The sequence below is a fragment of the Micrasema longulum genome, unplaced genomic scaffold (genome assembly GCF_059751315.1).
Source record: "Micrasema longulum isolate JH-2025_06_02 unplaced genomic scaffold, ASM5975131v1 h1tg000076l, whole genome shotgun sequence".
NCBI classification, from domain to species: domain Eukaryota; kingdom Metazoa; phylum Arthropoda; class Insecta; order Trichoptera; family Brachycentridae; genus Micrasema; species Micrasema longulum.
Window position 1 is genome coordinate 1,238,144 of NW_028277283.1, and position 25,946 is coordinate 1,264,089.

Consider the following 25,946-nt stretch of genomic DNA (forward strand, 5'->3'; position numbering starts at 1 on the left):
GTTGATTTTAGTGAAAAAATGTTTTCCCTCTCTGTTGCAACAAATTTAAATGTAAACGACTCCTTATGGAGAGAATCCAGCCGGTCTGCAAGCATTTCGACATACTCAAAACATTGTCAAAAATTAGTGTATATAACAGCTCACTGAAGTGGTATTTTCAAGTTTGCGAATGTTTTTTTTTATATTATTATCTAGATAAAACGATTTTTATATTATTATCTAGATAAAACGATTTTTATTATTATCTAGATAACCGCAACAAATCGGTTTCTTAGAACAGGCATTTGCCCATATAGGAACCGATTGCAACATTTGGCATATTAATATTTCTGACCTACCGACCCTTCATATACTGAGCCTACTCCAAGTACAAGCAGAATTTGCCAATGTTTTTTTTGCCATTATGTAAAATATGAAATGGATGTATAAATTAATAAATAAATAAATAAACAACATGAAAAATTCCTACACTAAGGAAGCTTTATCAAAATGAAATTTTAGATATTTTATTTCATAATTGATGATCAATTATCAAGTGTAGAAACAGTAATGAAAACCTTTTTTAAATTTTATCTACTCTTTGAATTGGGGATTTTTCAAAACTCTTAATTAATTAATTATCTTAAAAACCTTAAATCGTATCTCAACTAACAAAGTGTCCACAATTCTTTTGCAACCTTCATTTTTTCGGAATCCAAAATTATTTTAATTATTAGAATTTTAAACAAATTCAGAGCGATGAGTATCATCTCGCAGTTATTAAAATTGCTTTTCTTTCTACATTAAAATCTATTTGATTTTAATCAGGAATAGAACATTTGACTAAAAGGAACTAGGTTTACATCCTGAAACTCACTGAATTCAAGTGTCCATAATGTTTTTTCCGATTTGTTTTGATTGCATGCATCGTTTTTTTTATAAAACATCATAGAATATTGTGTGAGTGGAAACTGTTAACAAGTTTACAGCATTGTTTATCTAATTAGTTATGGTTATGTAGTTACCGTATTTAATCAGGCATGTTTTACTCCATTGAATTGGAATCGTCACATTATTCTAAAACCACAATCGAAACGGATAGACCGATACGTTGCCAACCTAACTGGAATAGGTTCTATGTAATGAATATGTTAAAAATATATGTGCTTCAACCACGGCGGGTTTGTAAAATAATTAAAGTTTCATGACAAGCAGTTCAGTGTCGAAAATGCAAATAACAATACACTAAATTCAATGATTTCTGGGACCCGCTCAAAAATGTGTTTTGACTGATTTGTGGAATAGTTCTTTCGTCTTGGTTTAAATATTATTCTTCTTTTTTTCCACATCCGCTTCTAAGTGAAGCATGTAGACATCACCAGTTGCCTCCAGGAGACCCTATCGCCAGCCAGCACTCTCGCTTCTTCCCATGTCGATCCAGCGCCCCTTAATTCCGCCAAATAAAGTCTAAAGATCGTCATTGACGGCTTTCAAGGACGGCGTGATCCCGCAGGTTTAAAGAAGAGGCAACTAGGGTTTAGGTTCTCCTGAGGCATGCGCAGCACGTGTCCAAGCCAGGTCCACCGCCGCATCCTCAAGACGCTCGTTATAGGAGGCTGCTGCGTCCGTTCTCGGACTTCAATGTTAGTTATAAAATCAAACCACTTTATGCCTAATATTCTTCTCAAGCACTTACTCTCAAAACTCAGAAGTTTTGTGTTTTAAGCTTTGGTAAGGTGCCAAGATTCACATCCATATAGGAGAACTGGCATTATACAAGAGTTGAATAATCGGCATTTCATTTTGACTGAGTATAGACTAGAGTTCCAGACAACACGCATCATGTTAAAGGTTGATCCAGCAATTCCTAGGCGGATTGCGAGCTCTTTATGCATGCTTCCATCCTCAGTTATATGTATTTCCAAGTATTTAAAACTGTCAACTTTCTCAATCCTCTGTCTATTATTATAGAGAGGCTGATCAGGGTCAGGACAGGATTTGTTGCACATAATCTGAGTCTTTTTTGTATTACTATTAAGACCCAGACGAGTTGAGTTTTCCTGCAGTGTGTCAACAATTTGGTTTAAATAATACCGGAAAAACAGGCTGGAATAAAAATTTCTTCTAAAATATATACCTAGTTAATATGATTGGTGGCTTAGCATTCATTATTTTACGAATCAAACAAAATAAATAATCGATTATGTAATTTATAACAGCAGTTAATTTGCTGCATTTCGTGGTATATAATTAATAAGGTATCTGAGTGTTTTTGTGTGCTCAAAACATGACATAAATATTTTATTGATGTATAATGGCCAGTACAGTAGTATCCGTGAACTTATATGGTATATCGGCAAAACAAACTAATATAATATATCTAAAAACAAAGTTGATAAATACTTTGTATCGACTTCCTTGGTAGGTTCGCCGGTTCGCTCACAGGAGGTCTAAATTTCAACATGTTAAATACATTTTCTTCCGGTTTCTTAAGTATATTTACCTACATAATGACGTTATGACAAACGTGAAATCGATCTCTTTTTTCAATCAAAGTAATTACAGTAGAACTCCGTTTATCTGAACTTCAGTCATCCGGATCGCCAAAAATACAGATCTTTATTGAGATATAAAAATGGAGAAGTTTTTAATTTTAATTAATTGTGCAATTTACTTTGTTTATGACATGTTTAAGTAAGTTTTCAATGTGATTCCATTTCGCTGTATTGTTTCAAAAGCAATAAAATCTGAGAATTAATTATCTGGATAATTGGAGTTTACTGGTAACCATTGGTTTTAAGAGGCAAGAAAATGTTTTTAAAAAAGTAAGGATTGGTTATATCTATCCAATAATAAAATTAGTTCATATGACGCCCGATGACTTGACCACTAAAATTACGTTGTTATAAACGGTAATTTTCTACACATTTACATTATGTAAAATTACTAAAATAAATGTAATATTCTGATCGGTATCAGAACACTGCTGTTCTTTGTGAATGCTGAAAAATAAACTCGACAAAGGAGCAAAATGTTATAAAATCAGCATATTACATTTATTTTAATGAAATTATACTAAATAAATAGGAAGATAAATTATTGTTTAACACGGAAAATATTGAAACTAAGTTCTAGTGATACTGATAAAAATAATTGTCTTTTTTGAGTTGATGTAGGAAATATATATGGAAATCTAAAATTAAACAGGTACAACAAAAGCTTAAATTTGATTTTCTTCCTTTTTTATTTTTTAAATTATTATGTATCACACAAATAATTACATGGCAATTATCATTAGTATTAGATTTTTAGTTTTAGTTTTTATTTTTTCTTCAATCATTTATTCGCTTATTGAAAGTCAATATATAAATTAATAAACAAAACAACACAAAGAGATAGTCAGGTTTCAATAAATAACTACACATTCCAAAAATAATCAAATAAACTTACACAAAAAAATAATACTATTAGTTCCATTTACTGCTATCTTCCATGTACTTATTAAGTTCATAATAGGCCTTTTTTTGAAGTATGCTTTTTATGAAAATTTTGAATTTATTGTCCGTCATAATTAGGACATTGTCAGGTATTCTATTGTAGAAGTGTACGCAGTGCCCCACAAACGATATGCTTACCTTAACTTAACTTTAATTTCGGGATTACCAATTTGTCTTTATTTCTAGTATTATGATGATGATTGTCGCTATTTTTTTGAAGGAGAAATATATTTTTACGCACATACATAATATTTTTATAAATAAACTGACTATATACTGTCATCATTTTTATTTCTTTAAACATATTTCTTAAAGAATCGCGAAAATTCAAGTTGTAAATATTGACGTCATTTAAATATAAATAATGTTTTGCAAAGATAATCTTAAGATTTCTTGTTTTGATCGTGACCATAAATACGACATCTTAGAGCGCTATAAACAATAGCCTGAAGGAAATCGTACTTAATGTATTTTAGTTTATGTCATTTGGATATAAACAAGACTCGAATAGTGTGTTTTTTAATAGTTAGTTTCTTAGATATTGGTCTAATTTTAAAGTGACCCGTGTAGATATAGTGCAGAGTTAGTACGACTTTGAGGAACTGGTTTATTCACATCTGGTTTTAGGTGCGGTTTAAGACTGTGGTCTGCGGTTATTACAGGAATGTCTTAAGCGTGTCTTAAAAAATACGTATTGCTATCGAAGCTTCAAATCACCTTCCTCGCAAGTTAGGACATAAGAAAAACTCATGCAAACTCTGACAAACAAACTCTGTCATCAAAACGATATTATCTATACTTCGATTGGACTGTTTTTTTTTTTATTTAACTTTTTTGGCAAGTGATCTTATACAATCAATATCTATGTCAATTTTTTTAATAAATAATCAAAATACGATAAAAATCAATCTCTCCGATATTATTTTATAGGGCCCGGCCGGGTGGATCTTTACTGCGCCTGTGGTGGTATTCTGGATCTTCCCTACAATGGATCTTTCCTCTTCTAGAGAGTGATTAATTTGATGATTTTTATTTTTTTAATGAGGCGACATATTGCTTCATATAATGGTGACACTGATGATTAAACGTCAAATGGTGTATATAACTGCTTCAAAAACGGAAATAAAACTAATAAGGTTTGGTCAATTCAACCTAATGAAGGGTTTTGGGTAATGCTTAAGGTCGCAATAATGTTCTAAATGAAAATCATCATGTTAGATTTTACGTGTTCAAATTTTTTGACGTTCGATCATCAATGTGGCCATATAAAAAGCAAAAATTAGTCGCATGGAAAAAATAAATATCTCCAAGTTAACCGCTCTCTAGGGGATAGAGAAGATTCATAATTGCACCCTTGGGCTGGTATTCCAAACGCTCTCGTGGCCGTATTACCCCGGCCGGTACGAGACGGCCGGCACGAGAAAAACTGTTTTCTCGTGCCACGAGAGTGGTTCAGAATAGCACCCCAGGGCCTCGATTATAATGGGAAGATAAAAACGTCATACCTTCACCTTGACGGTATAGTTGAAGATAAATTCCCTCTAGCGATTATAAAGATATACTACCGACCCCCCACTTTCAAGTTTTGGGTAGGTACATAGATATGAAACAAGGGGAAACGTACGTCACTGTACACATATCTACGCTATAAAATGACATAGCTTCAGTATGACGTCATAGTTGAAGATAAAAGTCTCCCCACCAACTACAAAGGTATAGCACCGATACCCTCACCATCAAGTTTTGATGGAAGTACATCGGTTTATACCGACGAGTCTAGAACCCCTCGATACGTTTATCTACGCATTAAAAGTGTCAAAAATTTGGTTCCACCGAGCCATATTTCCTTTAATCATGATTTATTTAACTTTTTAATCGTTTTGAGATTGGCATTTTTTCTAAAGGCCTATTAAAAATATGAGAGAGAAAAAAGTAAGTTTTGAAGTCGAATTAAATTCCGACATAACTGTCACTTTAATAAAGCGAACACCTAAATGTGAAAATAATGTCTCTAGGTTCTGTCCTATTAACAAATAAGAGTATCTAGGCGTTAGAAAGTTACCACCTAAAAAAAAAATTTTGTTATTATATTTTTTCCATCTGTTTTACTATCTTTCCGAGTGTATGTATCGAGACGTTAAAGGAGCTGGCTTTGTGGTCAATCGGTAAATACATACAGACGATTGTTAAGCGTACCTTCTAGGTGATTTCCAAAAGTCATGCAAAATTCAAGCGAGCATTTTTTGCTTGAATTGGGATTTATTGAAGTTTATAATTAAACAGAAGCGTATTTAAAATATAAATGAAAACTGTTTTAAATGCTAATGACGTAAGGAACGCGGACTAATTGTTTGCGGTCATTCTATTGGCTTGTTTCGATTATATGATGTCGATATGACAAGTAAGTAGAACATACCGAGGTAAGATACAGATAGTACAGAAGTTAAGTATACCGTCTCGATATATACAGATGAAGACAACTTTTATAATCGAGGCACGGGGGTGTGATAACAGCCAGTCGCGAATTTATTGTACATGTATATTCACTGTGCTCGAGCGCTGCACTGTATGTTTGTTCATGCTTGTGTAGTACCTGCCTTTCATTTCTTATACATAATATTCGTGCAATAGTTTTTTTTTTAAATTTATAGACAATAGACAATATAAACTGTTTCATTATTTTGCATAATCATGTTACGAAATTTAAAATCTAACAACCAGTTTTTTATTTATTCCTTTCCTATCCCTTCGCCTCCCTGCATATTGCATTTCATACTCGCACACATGATCACACAACCTCACCGTTACACACATACATACAAAAACTCAGCTTTATATTTACATGGTGTTTTGGGGCCAGACCGTGAAACTTTAGAGTATCATTCCTAATGGTCATATTTTTAAAAAACCCTTTGACTTTTTTTTCTAAAACTCTTTTTTTATGCAAAAAAATATTAAAACGATTTGAAAATGTATAAAATCCTTTACGTATCGGACTAGCATCCCTTCCACAAACCCCAACCCCTCTCGAACCGAACCGCTTCTCTAGTCAGCGTTCGGTGCGTATAGTTACGTTAATCAGATAAATTTGTAATCTTTTTTTTTTTAATTAAAAAATTCGTAAGAATGCTTTTAAAAATATATCACGACAAATGCTCCTCTGAAATTTTGTGGTATGGCCCTAAAAAACATAGCATAATTTATTTTTATTATACACCTACCGATTCTTATTTGTGGAGTAGTTTTATTGGCTTTGTTATTTTTTAATGTAATTATGCCCTATAACTTTTTTTAATTTTATTTAAAATTAAATAAATAATAAGAATGCCCGTCGTGATTCTAATAATTAAATTCATTAATAATTTACATGTATTATTTTTTTCTACATTGGCTACATTGTGAAGCATACAAAATAGATGATAATATAGGGTAACGAACTGCTTCGATTACACGCGTACTTTTTTTCTCGCGTGTTGTATTTTCCTCCGTGACTCCATAATACTGAATGAAGATTTACTCTTGTATATAAATTAGCGCAATGGACCGATAAGACCTCCTTTGTTACAGAGCCTACCTAAAATAACTGGTACAAATCGTACATAAAAATGCTTATTTTATATACTATTGAAATTTCGGTATTTAGAAAAAAGTATTGAAACTTTTACCGACGCATCATTTAATCACAGATTGAATACGTTCCTCAGCATAGTGTATTTAATACCTCGGAGTAATAATTCACAGTCGCGAATTATTTTTCTAAGATTAAAACGGTGTTTGCATAGTGATTGAAAACAGATGAAATAAATAACATTATTTTGTTTTTTTTTTTAATTTGTTTCATAAACAAAACAATTTTTACATAAATGAAACATATTGAGGCAAAAAATACAAAAACGAAACGACCTCTTATGCTTGACGTGGGAAAAAACTTTACCAAGTTAATTCTTAATCACGAGAACTGCATTAGAGAGACTTACATTAATTAATGCATCTTGATGCTTTTTTGTTACACCTTCATTTTTATGCCTCCGTTGCGGTAATATTATGTTTGTGCATTCTGAAATTATACATTTTAAAAATATTATTTGCGTATTAAGGATTCTTTGAAAAACAAAGTTTTTTTTTGAGACATCGAATTTCACCTTAAGACTAATTTTACCTTTTTGGAACTGCATATGTGTATTATTTAGTAAATAAACATATACGCCCTTTACATAATAAAATAAAAGAGATTCTCCGTGATTCATGTTAAAATGTGTCAATTACAATTTCTGAACTCGGCAACAAAACATACTTTAGGTTTAAAACTTTCACCACCACTTTAGATGTGAAAGTGTTAAACTTAACGTAGTTTTTAATGCGGACTGATTTTTTTTTACTAAAATGCTAATTTCATAACACTATTTTTGTTATGTAATAGCTGAATGCTGCATTTTAGTCATTTTAATTATGTAACTCTACTTCATAAAACCTTATATAAAAATAATATTGCGCCTATTACCCAACTAAATCTTATTATTGTCTATTTTAAAAAGTTAATTAATATTGAACATTATAAAAAAAAAAGATGCGTTATTTTAATTCATGTATTTATGAAAGATTTGGCATAGAAAACTACAATGTATATCATTATTCCAATGAATGAATGATTCGCACAAAACAAAGTTTGACAAAAAAAATGGAGACGGCAAGAAGAAGTGGAGTGGAAGAGTGGAGGAGAGGGATTTTTATAATATAGTTGACCGATTCAAATTTTGATATGATAATAACATGAACATAATTAAGAACACTGAAAAACGTTGCATTAAAAATATCTAAATTGGGACAAAGTATGTTAAATTTGTTGCAGTCATAATAAATAAACGAGTTATGAACACATTTTTTTTGGGCAATGGATTTTTTTTTCAAAACTTGTCGTGTTCACTTTACGAGACAGTTTATTAAAATACGCTCTAAGAGATAATGACTATCGACAAAATTGTTTTAAATTTTGAAGAGAAAAGACAGATCAGAAATGCTTCTACGTTTAGTAAGTGAAGTTAAACTATGAAAGGAAGAAGAGTCTTCGTACGAGGCAAAGTAAGAGTGAGATTTACCATCCAGAAGTTAAAAGAATCTATTATGTATCCTATCTAGTTGTAGTATATATATTGTGTAGAGATAATTCCAAACAACAGAAGCTAATTCAAACGGCTCCAGATATAAATGACATGTGTGCTTTCCAATCGAAGAACGTGCATATGAACGGAATTGATACACTTTTCAAGTCATTTACGTTGTTGGAATGTGGTCTTGTACGAAAAACGAAATGATATGAAAAAATAGTACGAAAACGAATATGGAAACCGCATTCTAGGAGAGTTGTTCGCAATTTTCGTTTCGCGTTATATGGAAACCGCATTAGAAGAATACTGTGTTCTACGAGGGTTGACTGTACATGCTAAGGAGTATTATGCCAGTACAGGAACTGTAATATTACAGTAAAAAAACAAATGTACAAATAAATCATCATCATACCCCCTGTCCGCTCCCGATAGTGCATAAGGTACTTAAGGCAACGTATATAGATCATCTGTTACACGAAGGTAAAGTAATCCGCCTTACGTTTCAGGTTGCATTCTAGTAACGTGGATGATTGCGGTGTAGAACCACCTTTAAAATATACATTTTATTTCGACACTCTCAGGAATCGAATCTCTCTGTGTGAAATAGAACCAGAATCCTGGTTGAGTGCTTTCGACTCTATGGCTATTTTTAAAAAATAAAAATCCTGAATAAGGAAATCTAGTGGAGACACGTCGTAGTGTAGTGTTCGCACGTTCGCCTACCATGTTTATAAATAGATATTTTAAAGTAAATGTGTTTGAAATCGAACCAGAAAACGAGCGGGACAAAACTTGTGACTTTTTCGTATAATTCAATTGTGTTTTTGTAATTATTATCGTATTTTTGTAATTATTATTGTAAAATAATTTCACTGGACGCTTACAAATAGGTGAGTTGAGAAATGTTGGAAACTTAGTTCTGTTGAGTAATTTTAAGTTCTGAATCACTAACGAGAATTTAACGCTAGTATAATATTGTAATTAATAGCTGCGTCATATTTTTCACAATAGGTACAATATATGGAAATATCAAGATTTGAAAAAGCAATAAATTAAATATTTTTAAGTACACGATTATGTCAAAAATGTTTATGGTATGAACAAATATTTTTTGACAAGACTACTTTAAACATTCGGCCATACTCAAAATACTGTTGATCAAACTCACTGGTATAAAAAGAAGTATAATAATTGGAAGTATTTTCATGCGTTGCCTGATGAATAAATGAATTCAGCCAGATGAATCTGACCCACAAAAAGAAAGGTTTCAGCTCTTTTAATTCACAAGAGTCAATAGAATTAAGAGTTGAGGAAATTTGAATGCTTAAACATAGGCAAAATGGTAATTGTTACGCAGTATGTTAACCAACCAATGACAGGTCTTATTTGTAATTTGCTAAACTTCCCTTCAGAAATGTTTTCCCTCGCTGTTAGAATAAATTTCAGCATGATCATGTTTTTAATATTGAAGACATTATGGAAATTCATCTGTACTTAGGTATTTTTTTACAATTAAAAATAAATATTTGCACTTACTGGAGCGTTATTATTTTTCACAATAAAGGCGATTTTGTCATTTCATGCAAAATATTTTAATTACGTTTTTGCGATATTCTTTGTCTATTTACAAAAAGCATTTAAAACGTTTTAGGTTGTTGTCCAAATGAGTACTTTTTAAAAATAAATTTCTTGTTATTTTCTAAACACATAATTTATAATACTTGTTGATAGATTCAAAAATTTTACATTGAATTTCTAAAATTTCCCGAGAGTTATAAATAATATTTCCGCGCACCGCACCGCACACCTGTTCGAATCGGAGATTTTCACTAAAAAAGAGGCGAACCATTTCATATCATTTAGGATTTTCTCCGTCAATCTAACACGACATTTTTACTCCATGCTTCAACATTCTTCCTACGAGTGAGTGGATTCTTTGATCGTTGGTTGATGGACTACTTTCATTGCTGGGCGTATAATTTGATAAATATTTATATGCTTTATGTATCGATATTCACAGTGGATTAACCATAAAATGGACACCTACGTAGCGATTCGTTTGTTTCGGTAAACCGTTAATATTATTTTCACGTGGTGTTGAATGATACACTCAATTGAGATTATGAATAATGGGCAAGTGTACTTGTACAGAGTTGGTAGTGGCAATTATTGCTATTTTTGTTTAATTTTATTAGCATTCGTTATTATTCCCTTAGCATTATAAATGCTTTTGCGATTATTTCAGATTTCAACTCCGTACCATGTAAATGAACTTTTATAATTCCGAAACTTTTTCATTTTTTCGGACAGATTAATTGATTCCTTTTTTTGATGATGAAAATATTTTTTTAAACCACATTTTTTAAGGGATCCAATTTTAGGATCTTTTCGCATACAATTCAGTTTTAAAAACTTTTTTCATTATTTTGTTTTTTTGATTGCTAAACCTAATAACCGATTTTCATTGTGATTGTTTAGCGAAATTAAAATGCGAATACTACTTAGTTATGACTGTATTTAATCGAAGGTGCGATATTTTTTTAATTAGCTTATGTTTTCAGCAGATACGAGTGAAATTTATACTTTTATAACATAATTATTTATTCACAATACTAAATTCATCGGTTGTGTACAGTATCCCACATACCTGTATTTCGAGAGGGAATTTCACCACTCGGAAGTGGTACGAGAGAGATCATTGACAGAACTGTATACGATGACGTCAGAAGGCTGTGCTCGCGGCAAGGTCTTGGCTATACAACAGCTTCACTGACTAGTACTGACTTCAAACTGCTCTCTACAATCATCTCGCCACACATTCTGCATTCTCAGATTATGTTATATAGCGCCTAGAATTCCTAAGATTTACCGAGCCTAATGTATTATTCGAAATAGCATGAAATTATTCACCACAAGTGTTACAAAGTTAATACCAAATTTTAAGCATGCGTGTATTATATTCCTATTATTTTTATTATTTTGGAAACAAAACGACTAAAAAGATTTACAATGCAAAATTTTATGAATGTAGAAAACGAGGAAGACCGAGAAAGGCATGACCAAATCCAAGAAATGCTTAAATGAGCATTCTTATTATTTTGTTTATATCGTATTTTATAACATTATGTACCTAGCTTTTTTAAACCTTTAAACTGCATTTCTTTGAAATGTTTGTCGTTTATTTGTTTATCTATTTTTTTTCATTTTTAATATCTAGCTTATTTAAAAAAAAAAAAAAATTAACATTAACTGTACTTCTAAACAGTTCTTTATTTTATTGTTTATATTGTTTTTTTTTTTAATTTCTGTTGTTTTTACACTCTTCTTTTTATTTTTGTTTTAAAACCAACTATACTTCTTAACACTATTCCTATCTTTTATTTCTTTATATTGTATTTTTTTAAATTTATGTTGTTTATAGACTCATCTTCTTTTTTTATACCAACTTTACTTCTAAACACTGTTCTATCTTTTATTGCTTAATATTGTATTTTTAAAATTTAATGTTGTTTATATACTCATGTTTTATATAACTTCCTTATGGGCGTGAAAAATTAATAAAATAAAAAATAAAAATCGGAATAATCGGTGAACGTGCATGATGTTTGTATAAATCCTCTACCACTCTATTTCCTCATCCCTTAACCTTCTCAAGAGCTCTTTTTTTTCTCATGTCTTTTATAATATATTATTTTTCTCTTTACTATGTAACATGTTTTCTCATTATATTTGTGAAAAACTTTAACTGGATGTATGTACTATTTTTTTAAATTTTGTATTCTTATGTAACAACTGTTGTTTTTCCTTAATAAATAAAAAATAAAAAATAATAAAAATAAATAAATGCAGAAGAAGCTAGATCTGTTTGCAAAGACAGGGTGACGTAGGGTTTTATCCTCTCTGCGTACCCTACGTAGAAACGGCTCTATAGTCTGTTATGTATTATATTTTTCTTTAAACACATTTTTAAAATTTCATTTGATTGTAGAACCCTCTTTCATAGCTATAGATCAAAATATATTTTTAAAAAACTTATTTTTAAATCATTCAGTTTCTTAGTTTCAAAAACATATTTTTTAAAGTAGCGATGTAAATATTGTTTAATCAATCTCTATGGCAAATAAAACTGTTAAAAAAGTAGTTTTTTAAATCTTGTTTCTTTTCTACAAAGTCCATGTTGATTGCTAATATATTATCTCCATACTGGTTTTGTATTCTGTCGACTGGTGTTCGGGCCACCATTAGCGACATAGCGACCGATCGTTCGGCGAAGAATTGTGAATTTGTTTCACGCTTCTGCCATCTCTTCAAGTGGACTCAAATATTCAAAACCCAAAGGCGACGAGCATGTGAAACTAATGCCCTACATGTTTCTTATTACATCTGTCTTAGTCAATTTCAAAAGACAGTATTTTTAAACGTAAATTTCAATGTAACGGTTAAGTGGAAGTATTCTTAGTTTCCAAAGTTATATTTTCAGTCATCGATATAATAATCACGATTATTTCGATAACTTCGTATTTCGTATTCCAGCTAAAAAGAGCCTGTATTTACAAAGTAGATTTTTTTAAATTACGAAGGTACGTATCTTTCCGCAATCAACTTAGAATGTTGTTAAGTAGGTAACTATTCAAAATATTAAGCGTTTTAATTTGATTAAATGATATCTTCACTATTTTTCTCAGTAATAGAGAGAAATAGCTTCTAAAAAGCTGTTTTTGAATATAAGAATAACTTTGTTTTGCATTGCTATTTAGTTGAAGCTTATAATCAAACAGCTCTCAGGCTGTAAGGAGAATTTCAAGAACGTGAGTTAACATCTTCCAATATAATCATGCAATTATTGTGTGTCGCAAAATCATTAACACCTTAAATAAATACAAATCGAGCGCTTTTAGCAGCGGAGACGTGACCAATTGAATAAGTAAGTTTATTTCTTAGAATTGTTAAATGTGGCTGAATACATGAATTTAAATGTTAAGAAATAAGAATTCGTCACGCACGCCACTTTTGATACTCTAGGTTTGTCACCGCCGCCGCCCGTAAACTCTGCTACCGAATTTTATTATTTGGACTAGCTACTAATTACGAAAGGTAAATTTTCGATTTTGGATCTAATATTTAGGTTATTAATCAAATTTTTACTCTTTAACTGTATCAAATATATTTCAATTAATCCATTTTAAGCGTTGCGTTAATAGGTCGTTAAATTTTAATCGAATTATTCATTCGGATTTAATTAAAATTTCTACATTTGTTTGGACATCCTCATGTTAATACGGGAGAAATAAAAACATTAAAACTCTACAGAATAAAACTTAAAACATATTATATCTTCAAACGTTGAAAGATACATAAATAAATTGTCTTTCTCACAGCAAAGCGACAATTAAAATATAATATAATGTTCCAATTTTCATTCATAAAATAATCAAGGGGTTAAATTACAGTAAAATAACATTTTTTTTTTAAATTTTTCATTGGTTAAATCACAGTAAAATTTAATCAAATTTTACTAAACTAGAGATAAAAAAGATAAGATTTTCAATGCGGAGAAAAATACTCAAAACTCATTATACAAGGCTTTAAACGATGAGTTACCGTAGCCTTAACGTAGCCTTAAAATATTTTAAATCAATAAAAAAAAACTACTATTGATATATTTAAATAATGTTTTATAATTTAATTAGAAGTTTATAATAGTTTTTAAGATGTTACGAAAATAAATCAATAAATTAATATTGTTGAAGAAAAAATATTTTCTTACCTGGAGAAATGCCTAGTGCTGAACATGTGTTGTCTACATCTTTCCTCATCTGTTCGATAGCCAAAGATAACACTGGTTCAATCTTCTCTCTCGCTAATACACTGCTGCATGAAGTCATCAGCGTATCACTTGATGAACTCATTCCATCGGGTTCTTCCATCTTCACTGTCAAGTTTGTAAATGGAGTAAAACTTGACGTCAAGATATCCAAGTTCAAAGGTCTTAAATTGTATTTCTTCTGAAATGACGTGTCTTGCAAAACTTCACGTAAAAGCTGGTGATCAATGGGTTTTGCGAATGGTTCTGTTTTAGGAACCACCAGATTCTCGTAAGTGGGTTGGGCTTGATTCTCAGATTGAGCCTTCTGGTGCGAATATATAGAGTCTTGCAGGATTTGATTTTCTTTCAAAAACTCTTCTATATCAATGGCTGCTTCGTCCTTTATCACCGTGGACGAGAACTGAGATGGGGAAACGGGCTGGTTGTAATGCGGAGAAGAGTGGTTGGAATATGAAGTACAGGTACTCGCTGGGGAATGAGGGTAAGGAGAGCTTCCGGAATATCCCGGGGAAAGGAGATTATTAGGTTCTTGCTTGATGGTGAGATACGGTGAGTAGGAATTCGGAGAAGAGTACGATAAATTTGATGTATCGTACGGAGAGCAAGGCTGAATACTGAACGTTGGAATCGAGCCTTCGTCCGACGAGGGGGATGGAGTAGGGTATACGGGAGATTGGTACCCAAAGTTGTGGAACTGCTCAAACAGTAGAGTGTTGGGATCGTTTTGATACAGGTTCGATCTTTGTGGCTCGGTCTTGAATGCCGGCATGGACTTCAGCTGCGGAATGTTGTCCTCCAGTATGGTCGTCGGGAAGTCAAAGTCCTGAAGGTTCGAGTCCTTGTTCTTGATGCAGTCGTCCTCGTCGCAGGCTCCGAACATGGGCTCGGTGGTAGGGTCCCCGAGCAGCGTGACGAGGTGCCGCAGGGAGGGGGGGGACACGGGGACCTCTCCGTCGGGGGACAGCAGCGACAGGTCGAAGCTGTCCGCTGTGAAGGTGTAGGGCGTACTGGGCGGGGACTGGCCTGCCGAGGGAACCGTCTGGGGCATCTGTAAAAAAAAACAAGTTAGTTTGCACTCTCGCTCATATCAGTACCTAAATAAACCTTTTTAAATGTACTTTTACAGAATCTTAACGTGGCGTCGTAAAACACAATTGAATGAACCCGTATTTTTTTCATCCTCCGATTATCATAATAAAAAATCAATCCAAATTATGTAGTGCACAGTATATTCGAATCTTTAATAAAATTTACTTATAGGTGCGTGACAGAACGTTTTAAAGTAAAATATTCTAGTGTGCTTACTAACACAAACGAAATTTGTATTAATATTTAAAGCATTCACTTTGTGGTCAAACATTTTACTAAATGTTATTAACTATTTGTATTAAACCAATTACCGACTACCGGTTTCGAGACGTACACGCCTTTACTTTTTTCATTTATTTCTCAAACAACAGAATATTTTCTAAATTAGTGCATGTTTGTCCTAATCAGTGCATGCGCTTATTAAAATGCATGTCGTGTTGGTTTTATATTTTTGTGCAACAACTATGGTGAAGGTGAATAGTGGGTTTTGCATATTGGTTTGCATGTTGGTTTAATTGGTGTCCTGACGAAGAGACGGGTACGTCTCGAAACCGGTAGACATTGAAAAGTCGGTAAGTGGTTATACACAAATATTTCATAACATTTAGAGAAATTTTTATGTTTACGTGGTTCACCGACAGGCACTAACAGATTAACGAAAAAACAGCAGAGATATTCGGTTCTATAAAGAATGAGCAAAATTATAACACAATGCCATCTACTCGTACATATTTCTCGGGTGTCGGATGGTAGATGGACGAAAAAAGTGATGGACTGAAGGCCAAGACAGAATGTAGAAAAGTAGGAAGTCCCCAGACCGGCCTGTATTACAATGAGAAGTTAACAGTTATCTTCAATTTTTACTTTATACACAATCGAAGATAACTCTGCAAACTTCCTATTGTAATCTTTCCAACACGTGTTAGGTTGCAGGTCTAAGGTGGCAAAGGGTGGCGGCTGACAGGGAATCGTAGAGACTTAGAGTATATACATCATACTCTTAAGTGTGGAGGTCCAATCGGGAGGCCTTTGTTGGACTCAAGAAAAAGGCTGAGTAAGTACATATGTCCTCTACCAGTGTAAAACTAAACGTGTTATTTTTCGTCGAAAATTTAAAAAAAGATCACGTTTTTAACCTCAAGCGATCAACATTTTTAAAAACAGAACATAATGTATATGAAACGAATAAAGTACCTACAATTAAAATAAGGAAGATTAATCTAACCGCATGTATTAATAAGAACATTTCGTTGTGAAAACAACGTGCGTCACGACGCTAATGACGTCAGAGGACATTAAAATTCCCTCCGCGGAGTACAATTCTCGGGTCGAAATTGGGAGACAGGGACTTGTCACATGTTTTGTTCGGGTTCTCACGCGGTGCAAGTGTTGCAGCTTAGACTGAATAAATCGTTATCAAGCCGTTGACACTTGTAAAAAAAGCCGTGTTGAAGGGGTGCATCGTTTAAGATGAGACTGGGAATAAAAGGTTCTTTTTTCCTTATTGTTTCTGTCCTTCCAGACGTTCTTTTAGTCACGTCCGGACAAGGATTTATTTTTCTCCAAAACAAAGCATGAGAAACGCCGTATTAAAATAATGTTTTGCGTATATTTTAATTACTTCTTTGCTGAGGAAATATAACTCACGGAGTGAAGAAATAAAATTTCCAGCCACTGGCTGCTTTTAAAAATTCCACGCGATTCTGTCGTGGACTCACATCGTTAAATCATAGTGCATTGCGACATGGCCGATTGCCGTTGCCGATTGCGACACAAAATAGACTTTAAGTGCATAAACACACCATTTTTCTAAACACATAGTTTAACATGAAGATGACTTTTTTACACTTATTTTTTTCAAGAAGTTTTTGCCGTGTGAAATAAAATCAGAACCCTGGACAAGTGTTTTCGACTTGACAGCTATGCTCAGAAAAAAAATCCTGGCGCGTTCACCAACCATGCTCGAGGCCCCAAGTTCGATTCCTGGCAGGGTCGATGTAAATTATATTTGACATAAAATATTGAAATTAGTAAGTTATGACCTCCCTTATCTTACAGCAACGAATGAACTCTTTAAACAAACCAATCAAAGATAAGTAAACGCTTTCAACTATAATCTTTAAAATTTGTTCGTAAATAGGGATATATCGCTTTATTTTCAAATATTTTTTAAGTAATGAAAGTCTAGAAATACTGTCCAGTAAAAAAAATAATTTTGCTTATTATTAGTAACATAAAGAATATTTTTAAAATTGTAATTTTGAATTCCCGCAAAAACTGTCATTCCCTTGGCCACGCCCCTAATACGTCACGATTCATGTTTATTTGTTCCTGGACATCGAAATTGGTTTAGAATATTATCACGAATCTTGACGTCACAACTATCAATACCGATCACGTCGTGTTTTTATAACAACGTATTTTTATTAAATTATTTTTTTTACATTTATGTATGAAAAAAATTATCCACAATATCCATATTGATTTCGAAAAGAAAATTCATTATTCTACATCCATTTTATATAATTTTATTGGTATTAGTAGCATGTAATATTTTCCTATTAGCCACTAATATATATTTGTAGACGAAGAACTAAAACTTTTAAAAAATGTACTCAACTTGGACACAATACGAGAATATTAGAACAATATCATGAACAACATTCTAAAACGAGACAAGGACAGTCGAGACTAATAAACCATATACTGAAATTATACAATAAACTACCAGACAATACTAAACAAAAGACTCAGACATCTTTTACAAAAGATATTAAAATTATTATCACTAACGATAGAATGTTTAATAATTTTGTTTAATGAATCCGTAGGTTTACATTCAAAAAAATATTCAAATACTTCTCTATTCCTGGACTAGCACCTGAAGCGTAAGACTGATATAAGCGTGCTCTGAGCATACAAGAAAAACTTTTTTTGAGACGCGTTAATAAACAAATGAGGTGTTTTTTAGTTGGTTTGATTAAATACGCTTCTTTACATAATTTTACTACCGCATATTGGATAACTATAAAACCGTATTTCATCCGCGATAAAACTTTCACTGATAATTTTAAGATAAGGACTTAACCAAAACCACGCAAGTTTGTTATCTATAGGTGACATTATACCTATACCTGTTTGCTTTTGCAAATATAAACAAATGTTTGTATCAACACGATAAAGATGTGTGTTCTATGGGAACAAAAGTATTAAAAAGTATGGCCGAATGTTTGTAGACTATCACTTCCTCTCACTTCTGTTCAATGTAATTCATAGTACTAACGCTCCTATATACCTGCGTGAAAAATTTCAACGCCCATCAGTTGGTTTACCTCTTCGTTCTAATTCTCAAGGCACTCTCTTAATACCCATCCACAATTCCTCATTCTTCTCTAACTCATATAGTGTCCATGCAGCTTGACTGTGAAATCATCTCCCATCCACCATCAAAGATACACAACAACAACAACAAACCATCACGCCGTTTCCCCGTAGGGATAGGCAGAGAGGATAGAACGCCATAACACTCTATCTTGGCATACAGACCTCGCTTCCTCTACATTCATACATCTTCTTATGCACGCACGCCGATTATTCCTACTTTTGACATGTCCATCTTCAAGTATTTGATGGACTTGATCGTGCCATGTCTTTCTCGGTCTTCCTAGTTTTCTGCATCCATCAACATTTGCATCGTAGATCCTTTTAGCCGTTCTTTCGCTGTCCATTCGCTCTACATGTCCAAACCAACGCAGCGCCCCTTTCTTGATTCTGTTAATAATGCATGTCTCAGCCTTACACACTTTACGGATCTCGACATTTGTGCACCTATCATACATCGTTTTACCACACATTCGCCTGAGGGATCGCATTTCGACAGCATTCAACCTACTACCATCAAAGATGTTACTACATTATCTCTGTTTAAATCACGTCTGAAGAAACATCTCCTTTCTCTTCATTAATCTCTCCCCCTTTCCTTTTTCCTCTTTGCCCCTTTTTCCTCTTTGTTCCTTTTTTTCATTGAGTAATAGTTTTGATTTAAGTTAATTTATAAACAAACACGTTTATTTCTATTTTTATATATCTTGAGCTTTTTAATATATTTTTTTCCATTGAATATGTTCTGTTACTTGAATTATAAAAATATTTTTTTTATTTTATTGGTTCGTTGGAAGAAATTGCCATTTGGCAATAAGCCCGCCAATTGACAAAAAACATAATGTACAAAAAGTCAAATATATAAAAAAAATAATAAATAAATTACAAAAAAAAAACAACTGTCTAAGAAATAGGGAAATTGAAAAACATTTTCAGGCAAGCCCTAGTAGGTGAAATAATTCAGGCAGATGAATCTCACACACATCAATAAAGGTTTAACGCAATTTCCTGTCATGCTACCCCACACTATTGTCATAAAGCATATGAAACGTATGGCAGCTAGCAAGAATAGATCAATATCAAATTATTAGTTCTGATATTAAATTATAAGTTCTAATACCAAACTATGGTAAGTTAAGTTTAATTTTATTTTTCAAATAACCGTACAAACAGAATCAATAAAACAGAAAACAAATCATCACAATGATAAATTATTTTACAACTTTTTGAGTTTGTCCAAATTTCTATAGGCCAAAACTGAATTTCAACCCCAGGGTATTGTTTATGAAACCAACTGGTCTAAGAAGTACAGAAAAATATTTTCATCAGGTGAATCTTCCCCTCAAAAATTTTCTGATTTTTAACTTAAATAATGTTAAAAATATGGGAGTTTTTAGATCATAATTTGTTGCACCAGAGAGGGAAAACATTTTTGAGAAGGGAATATAGGCAGAATGGTAAACATTACACAATGTGTAAAGTGGCTACTTAAACCACCCAATGGCAGGTCATAAGCCCTGTAAATGCATAGACTTGCATATTCCCTTCTCAAAAATGTTTTCCCTCTCTGTTGTAACAAATTTTCATATAAATTATGTGTAAAACATAACAACGAACCAAAAAGTAAAAATTAACTGATTTACTTTTCAAATGTATGCCTTTCATTTCATTGTGCATTTTATTGAACACTTATTTTAAAGAACTCGTAGGGTTTATCAATAAAAACACCTAATTTTGGTTTTTTTATGTGACTTTCTATTTAAATAAGTATATTAACCCAGTGAGGTCACATTATTTTTATTATAATATAAAACATAGTTTATAATGGAAAAAAAATATGAATAAATAAACAAGTTTCGGTTTTGGCTGAAAATCTTGTTTTGGTCGGTCACTAGATGTTTAAGCATGGACATAATGGTGAATGTTAGTGTGTAAAGTTATAACTTAAAATAACCAATAACATGTCATAAGCGGTACAAATCTTCCTATCGTAATTAGTATTACTGTATTATTATTTTCAGTTTTTTTCTTCATTTTGTGTATATATATATTTTTTTTCTCATGTATATTTAAATTTATATAACTTCAAAAGACTAAATAACTATAACAGAGTAAGCAGAAGAGCTAGTCTTTTTTGGAAAATTACATTTTTTAGATTAACTTAATATATAAAAATAGATTGTAATAGAAAAAAAAAACGCGTATCATTTGATGTACTTAACTATATTTAATATAAAAAATAATAAAATGCCTAGGCTTCTTTATTCCCATCTCAAAAAGATTCTCCATCTCCGTTAAAGGAACAGTCAATTAAACAAAGATTTTTCTCATGTTTGTTGTGCAGCTCTCAGCTTACTTATCTGTTTTTTTTTGTCTATAATTATTATAGGCGTTGAAAGTTCAATAAAAAAATAACTCATTTTCACACGCGTTGAATAAGCAGATGGGCTCACAAAACAAATATCTATTTTCGTTCAGAATTTTTTTATATGACGCAATACGGAATATGTGGGAGTAAGTGTTTAGGTGTGTGTAAGTGCAAGCATCGTTAAATAGCAAGTGGGATCGTATCACAGCCAGAAAGGATCAGTATTTATTTATTTTTAAATAAATTCAGGGGCGTGTTAAATATATCAATAGATTTTTAAAAAGCTTTGTAGTAAGAGCAAGAACTATAGAGGTAAGAGTGTTGTGCATAGTTAGTGCTACAGACTGGCAGATGGAATAAATACTTTTTTTTTGTTACGCGAAAGGGGACATAAAGGTTAATTTTGAAGAGTAGGTTAAAAGAGTCAACTTTATTATTAAATAATTTATATAAATAGTATGATTCAGATATAGTGCGTCTATTTTCAAAGGAAGAAAATCCATTTTGTAAAAAATATATTAAAAAAACACAAGTTTTGGGTTAAATTATTCATTATATTAAAGAAATACTCCTTTTCAATTCCACAAAGGCAAAACTCTTAAAAATGATTGATTTTCTCTTATTTTTCAAATGTTGTCATGTGGATATAAACTAAACTATATCTCAGTTCCATAACCACGAGTCGGCATCGTGGTGTAATAGTCAGCGCGTTTGCCTACCATGCAAGAGGTCTCGGGTTCGATTCTCGACATGGTTGATGTGAAATATTTATTGAAAAGGGTGTTTTTACACTAACAATACTTCAAAGCCCCTGGACTGGTACCTGAAGCGTAAGACGTAAATGAATGGTACAAATATTTAATAACATTTAGTAAAATGTTTGACCACAAAGTTAATATTTTAAATATTAATATTAAGATAAATTTAACACTTAAGAGGGTGTGTTGTTCACTCAATGTTGTTTGAGGAAAAAAAAGGTAGAGGGGATGGAGGGAGGGGGTAAGCTTAATAGGTTTAATAGGGTGACAATTACAGTGGAACATCGTGTATAAAGGACTTTATTGAAAGTTTGTTTGATTATTGATCAAAGGAACATTATTTTTTAAAGCTTTCTTTATGTGAAATGTAACCATATTATTTACTTTTAACTCTTTATTAGTTTTCTGTAACATTTTAACTCCTGTATTTTTATTAATGTAACAATTTGAATTAATAAGGTGATTTGCGGAATAGGGTGCATCTCGAACCGGTAGGCATAGAAAAGTCGGAAAGTGGTTGTATACAAAAAGTTAATAACATTCAGTTAAATTTAGTGCTTGTCTGTACGAATTTGGGCTTATTAAAATTAATAAATGAGTCATTAGAAAAAAAAGTTAAATTATGTTTGTTCAGTGACGCGTGTTTGATCATTATTTTTTTTCTAGTGTATTTATTTTGTTTAAATAAAATGGCGTAGTATTATTGTTTCGCTTTTGCCACTATCGAATTGAATGATTCTATTGCAAAATTAGTTTTCAGTACTCACGTTTATTGTCATTTGTCTTTTGTGTTTAATTATTTTTTTCAATGTTTAAATAACTATTATCGAGCTATTCTCTAAAGTCAGTCGTTCATTAATTTAAGTTTTTTATTGCTAAGCTTTGAATGCCTCAGAAAATTTAATGCTGACAAACCTTGATTTTTTATTTTACTTGCGCTAAGTTGATTGAACTGGCACCAAAATAATAATGTTTATAGCCTTCTAATTTTACCTAAAAAACTTACTCGTTGTGAAACTGGAATAAACCAGATCTAGGTACAGATATCAAAGGTACTGAAAAAATATTTGAAAACATATTAAAAAAGGCGAAGCACTAAATCAGGAGTTGCGTACTGAGCGACGTCTACAAAGAAACTAATGGGTCAAAACGTAAACCTACTCATTTATGAGCAGTTTAGTCGCCTTCTGTTTGATGTGCGTATTTTGCGGTTTCTGGACTAATCTCAATTCTATGTACGCGAGTATCATCTTTAGATTCGTCATTATGGAAGATTTTCAGCTCTGGTACGGACAGAAAACTTGTTCAGTGAAAATTGCCAAGTGGTTTAATGGGAGAAAACGAAGTGAGAATTAAAACATGATAAGCTATCTTTAGTCCGTCGCCATAGTAATTCACAAGTCGACATAGAGCCATGTGATACATACAGTTAATTCACTATTTAATTACAATTACGAACGTGTTATTAAAATCACTGTACAATATTTCATATTCATTATCAAATAATTTCACCTGTTTTTGTAAATAGAAAACTGGGTCTGAAGAAATTTATATTATAATGCGATATAACCTAGTATCTGTATTATTGTGCCAAAAATACGAAAAGCGAATTTGCAAGAAGACTACTAGTTTAAGATCTTCATAAGCTTTTTTAATTTAAGTTATATGTACGTATAAATGATGTGTAAGATACATTTTAAACATTTAAATAACAATATCGAATCAGAAATTTACTGAATATTATTCAAATAAGTTATTTGTGTGCCTTTTAATTCCATTCTTGAATGAAAAAGCTTAGATATCTATTTATTTTCCTAAAGTTTAAGGTGGTTCAAATAAAGTTCTCACAGTTATAATGAAGAGAAATAAAGTATATGTAATAAAACATATAAAATTAAAAACACTGTAAAAGCTCACTTTACTAGAATGTGAAAAGTCAGCCTCGTGATGTAATGGTCAGTGCGTTTGTCTGCCATGCAAAAGGTCTCGGGTTCGATTCCCGACATGGTTGATTTGAAATATTTATTTTAAAGGGTGTTTTCACACAAGAATATTTCATACTCCCTGGACTGGTACATGAAGCGTAAGGCTGATCATCTTACTTTCATGTAACAAAAATGATCAAGATACGCTGCGATTGGTGTACTAATACAGTGCCCTATGCACCATTAGGTGCGGAAAGGGAATGATTGTGATGATGAAAAGGTTTTTGTAGTTAGGAAAGAAGTCATTACTGCTCTGTTACTGATCGAGAGTTCTTAATAATACTTTATAAAGGAGCAGGTGTAGCTCTGAACACGGTGGTAAAAAATAAGTGGTAAAAATTGAGTGTTTTAATTTTTAATAACCACAACTTTAGTGCTTCAAATATATTTTAAATAAATGTCATTTTTAAATTTGCTATTTTGAAAACCTGTAGAAATGATAACGCACTTGTAGATTTATTTTGAATGATAATGTCATGTATTTAGGTGTAATATTTGATTTTTCAACTCTTGTTTATAAGTAAATTAACTAAATAACAATGGGTAAAATAAGGATAAATAAAAAACCGTAGGAATGTTTAAAGTCCTTTAGAGATTGAGATAAGAGCAGCTTAAAGTCCAGATGCAAAAAATACAACCACCATTTTGGTAAAAACTAGTTTGGATGTAAGTTTTGGCAACATTCCATTCTAGTCATTAATTAAATCTGTTTTGAACTATATCATGAGGTCATGCAGTTCGGTAGCGTGCTGTAATTCCAGCCTTCCTTGTTGCTTGGCGCCACCAGTATACGCACGTTCAAACAAGTAAAATCGACAGGAGATAAGACGCACCGACCGTCACAAAAGTATCAAATCACTAGCACGGATCATTTTTGCGTTGCATACTAATAATGTGGCATTTTGAGGTGAGCTGCAAGCGACTTGTAAACCCGCTTTTGCTGTGGTGATTATCATGGACGGTGGACCGCAGGCCGGCGCGCGTTTTCCCTCGCTTTTCCATCCATCGACAATATTGAACTATTTGCCGCCATTACAACGTATCAGTTAGAAAGTAACAATTAATCACAGGTTCGAGTTATCTCATTACAGATATTCAATAAGCGTTAGTAATATTAATTGATTTATGACTCGCGTCAATCGCTTTTAATGACAACCACCGCCAAATGTAAATTACTTGGAAATGTGTTTCATATGAGTTTGTTGCAAAAAACATGTAATTTTAAGTGGTTTTATAAAAAAATTAAACGTGCGATGATTATAGATTTAATTGACAACGAGCGTATTGAATTTAGTTGTAGAATAAAACGTATTACGCGGAACGTGGTATACAAGTTGCTATACAAAAGAGTTACGTTCTGCAGGTAAACAAATTAGTGAAGTAATAGTACCTTCGTGCTAGCAGACGAAGAGGTCCATGGCTCGCGAGCAGGATGGCCGAACAGCGAACATCCGAGCCGATCTTCCTATCACGCACTTGCTGTTCACTAATTCTCCCTCAGTGATCTGATTCTGCGACCATTCTAGCCCTAAGCCTAGTGAGAACTAATCAGCACACTCCAGCCGACCCGCTCTCGTCAATGTACCACCACGTATGACTGTCTCAGTCACGCACAATCATGGGAAATACCTGATAGCGTAACACGAATAATTTACAGTCCTTAAAGAAAAAATCTCTTCATCTCATCTGTCTCGCTCCCCCGGCAGCCTCCGTATGCCTCCGTCTCGCGTGCAGTCGCCTTGGATTTTTCTCGAGGTAACTGGCGCTGTTAGTATCTCCGATCGCCTACGTTCTTCCTGGTTCGTTGACGTCACTCTCTACCGCCACAGATACGTTTGAACATTACAACTTGCAAAGAATAACTAAAAATACATTAAACATTTTCATTCAAGCGCCTATCGAGCCGTGAGGTCATACTAAACGTAATGCGGCGGTTTGCACATTTCATTATTGGACA

At 32.5% G+C, this 25,946-nt stretch overlaps 1 protein-coding gene across 1 annotated transcript in view; it reads right to left on the minus strand.

Moving 5' to 3' along the window:
* LOC148284930 (DNA-binding protein D-ETS-4-like) overlaps window positions 1-25,946 on the minus strand; it is a 69,666-nt gene that overhangs the window by 25,548 nt on the left and 18,172 nt on the right. Inside the window, 1 exon segment of the mRNA XM_088232988.1 lies at window positions 14,349-15,456. Coding sequence (XP_088089114.1) covers window positions 14,349-15,456 — 1,108 coding nt within the window.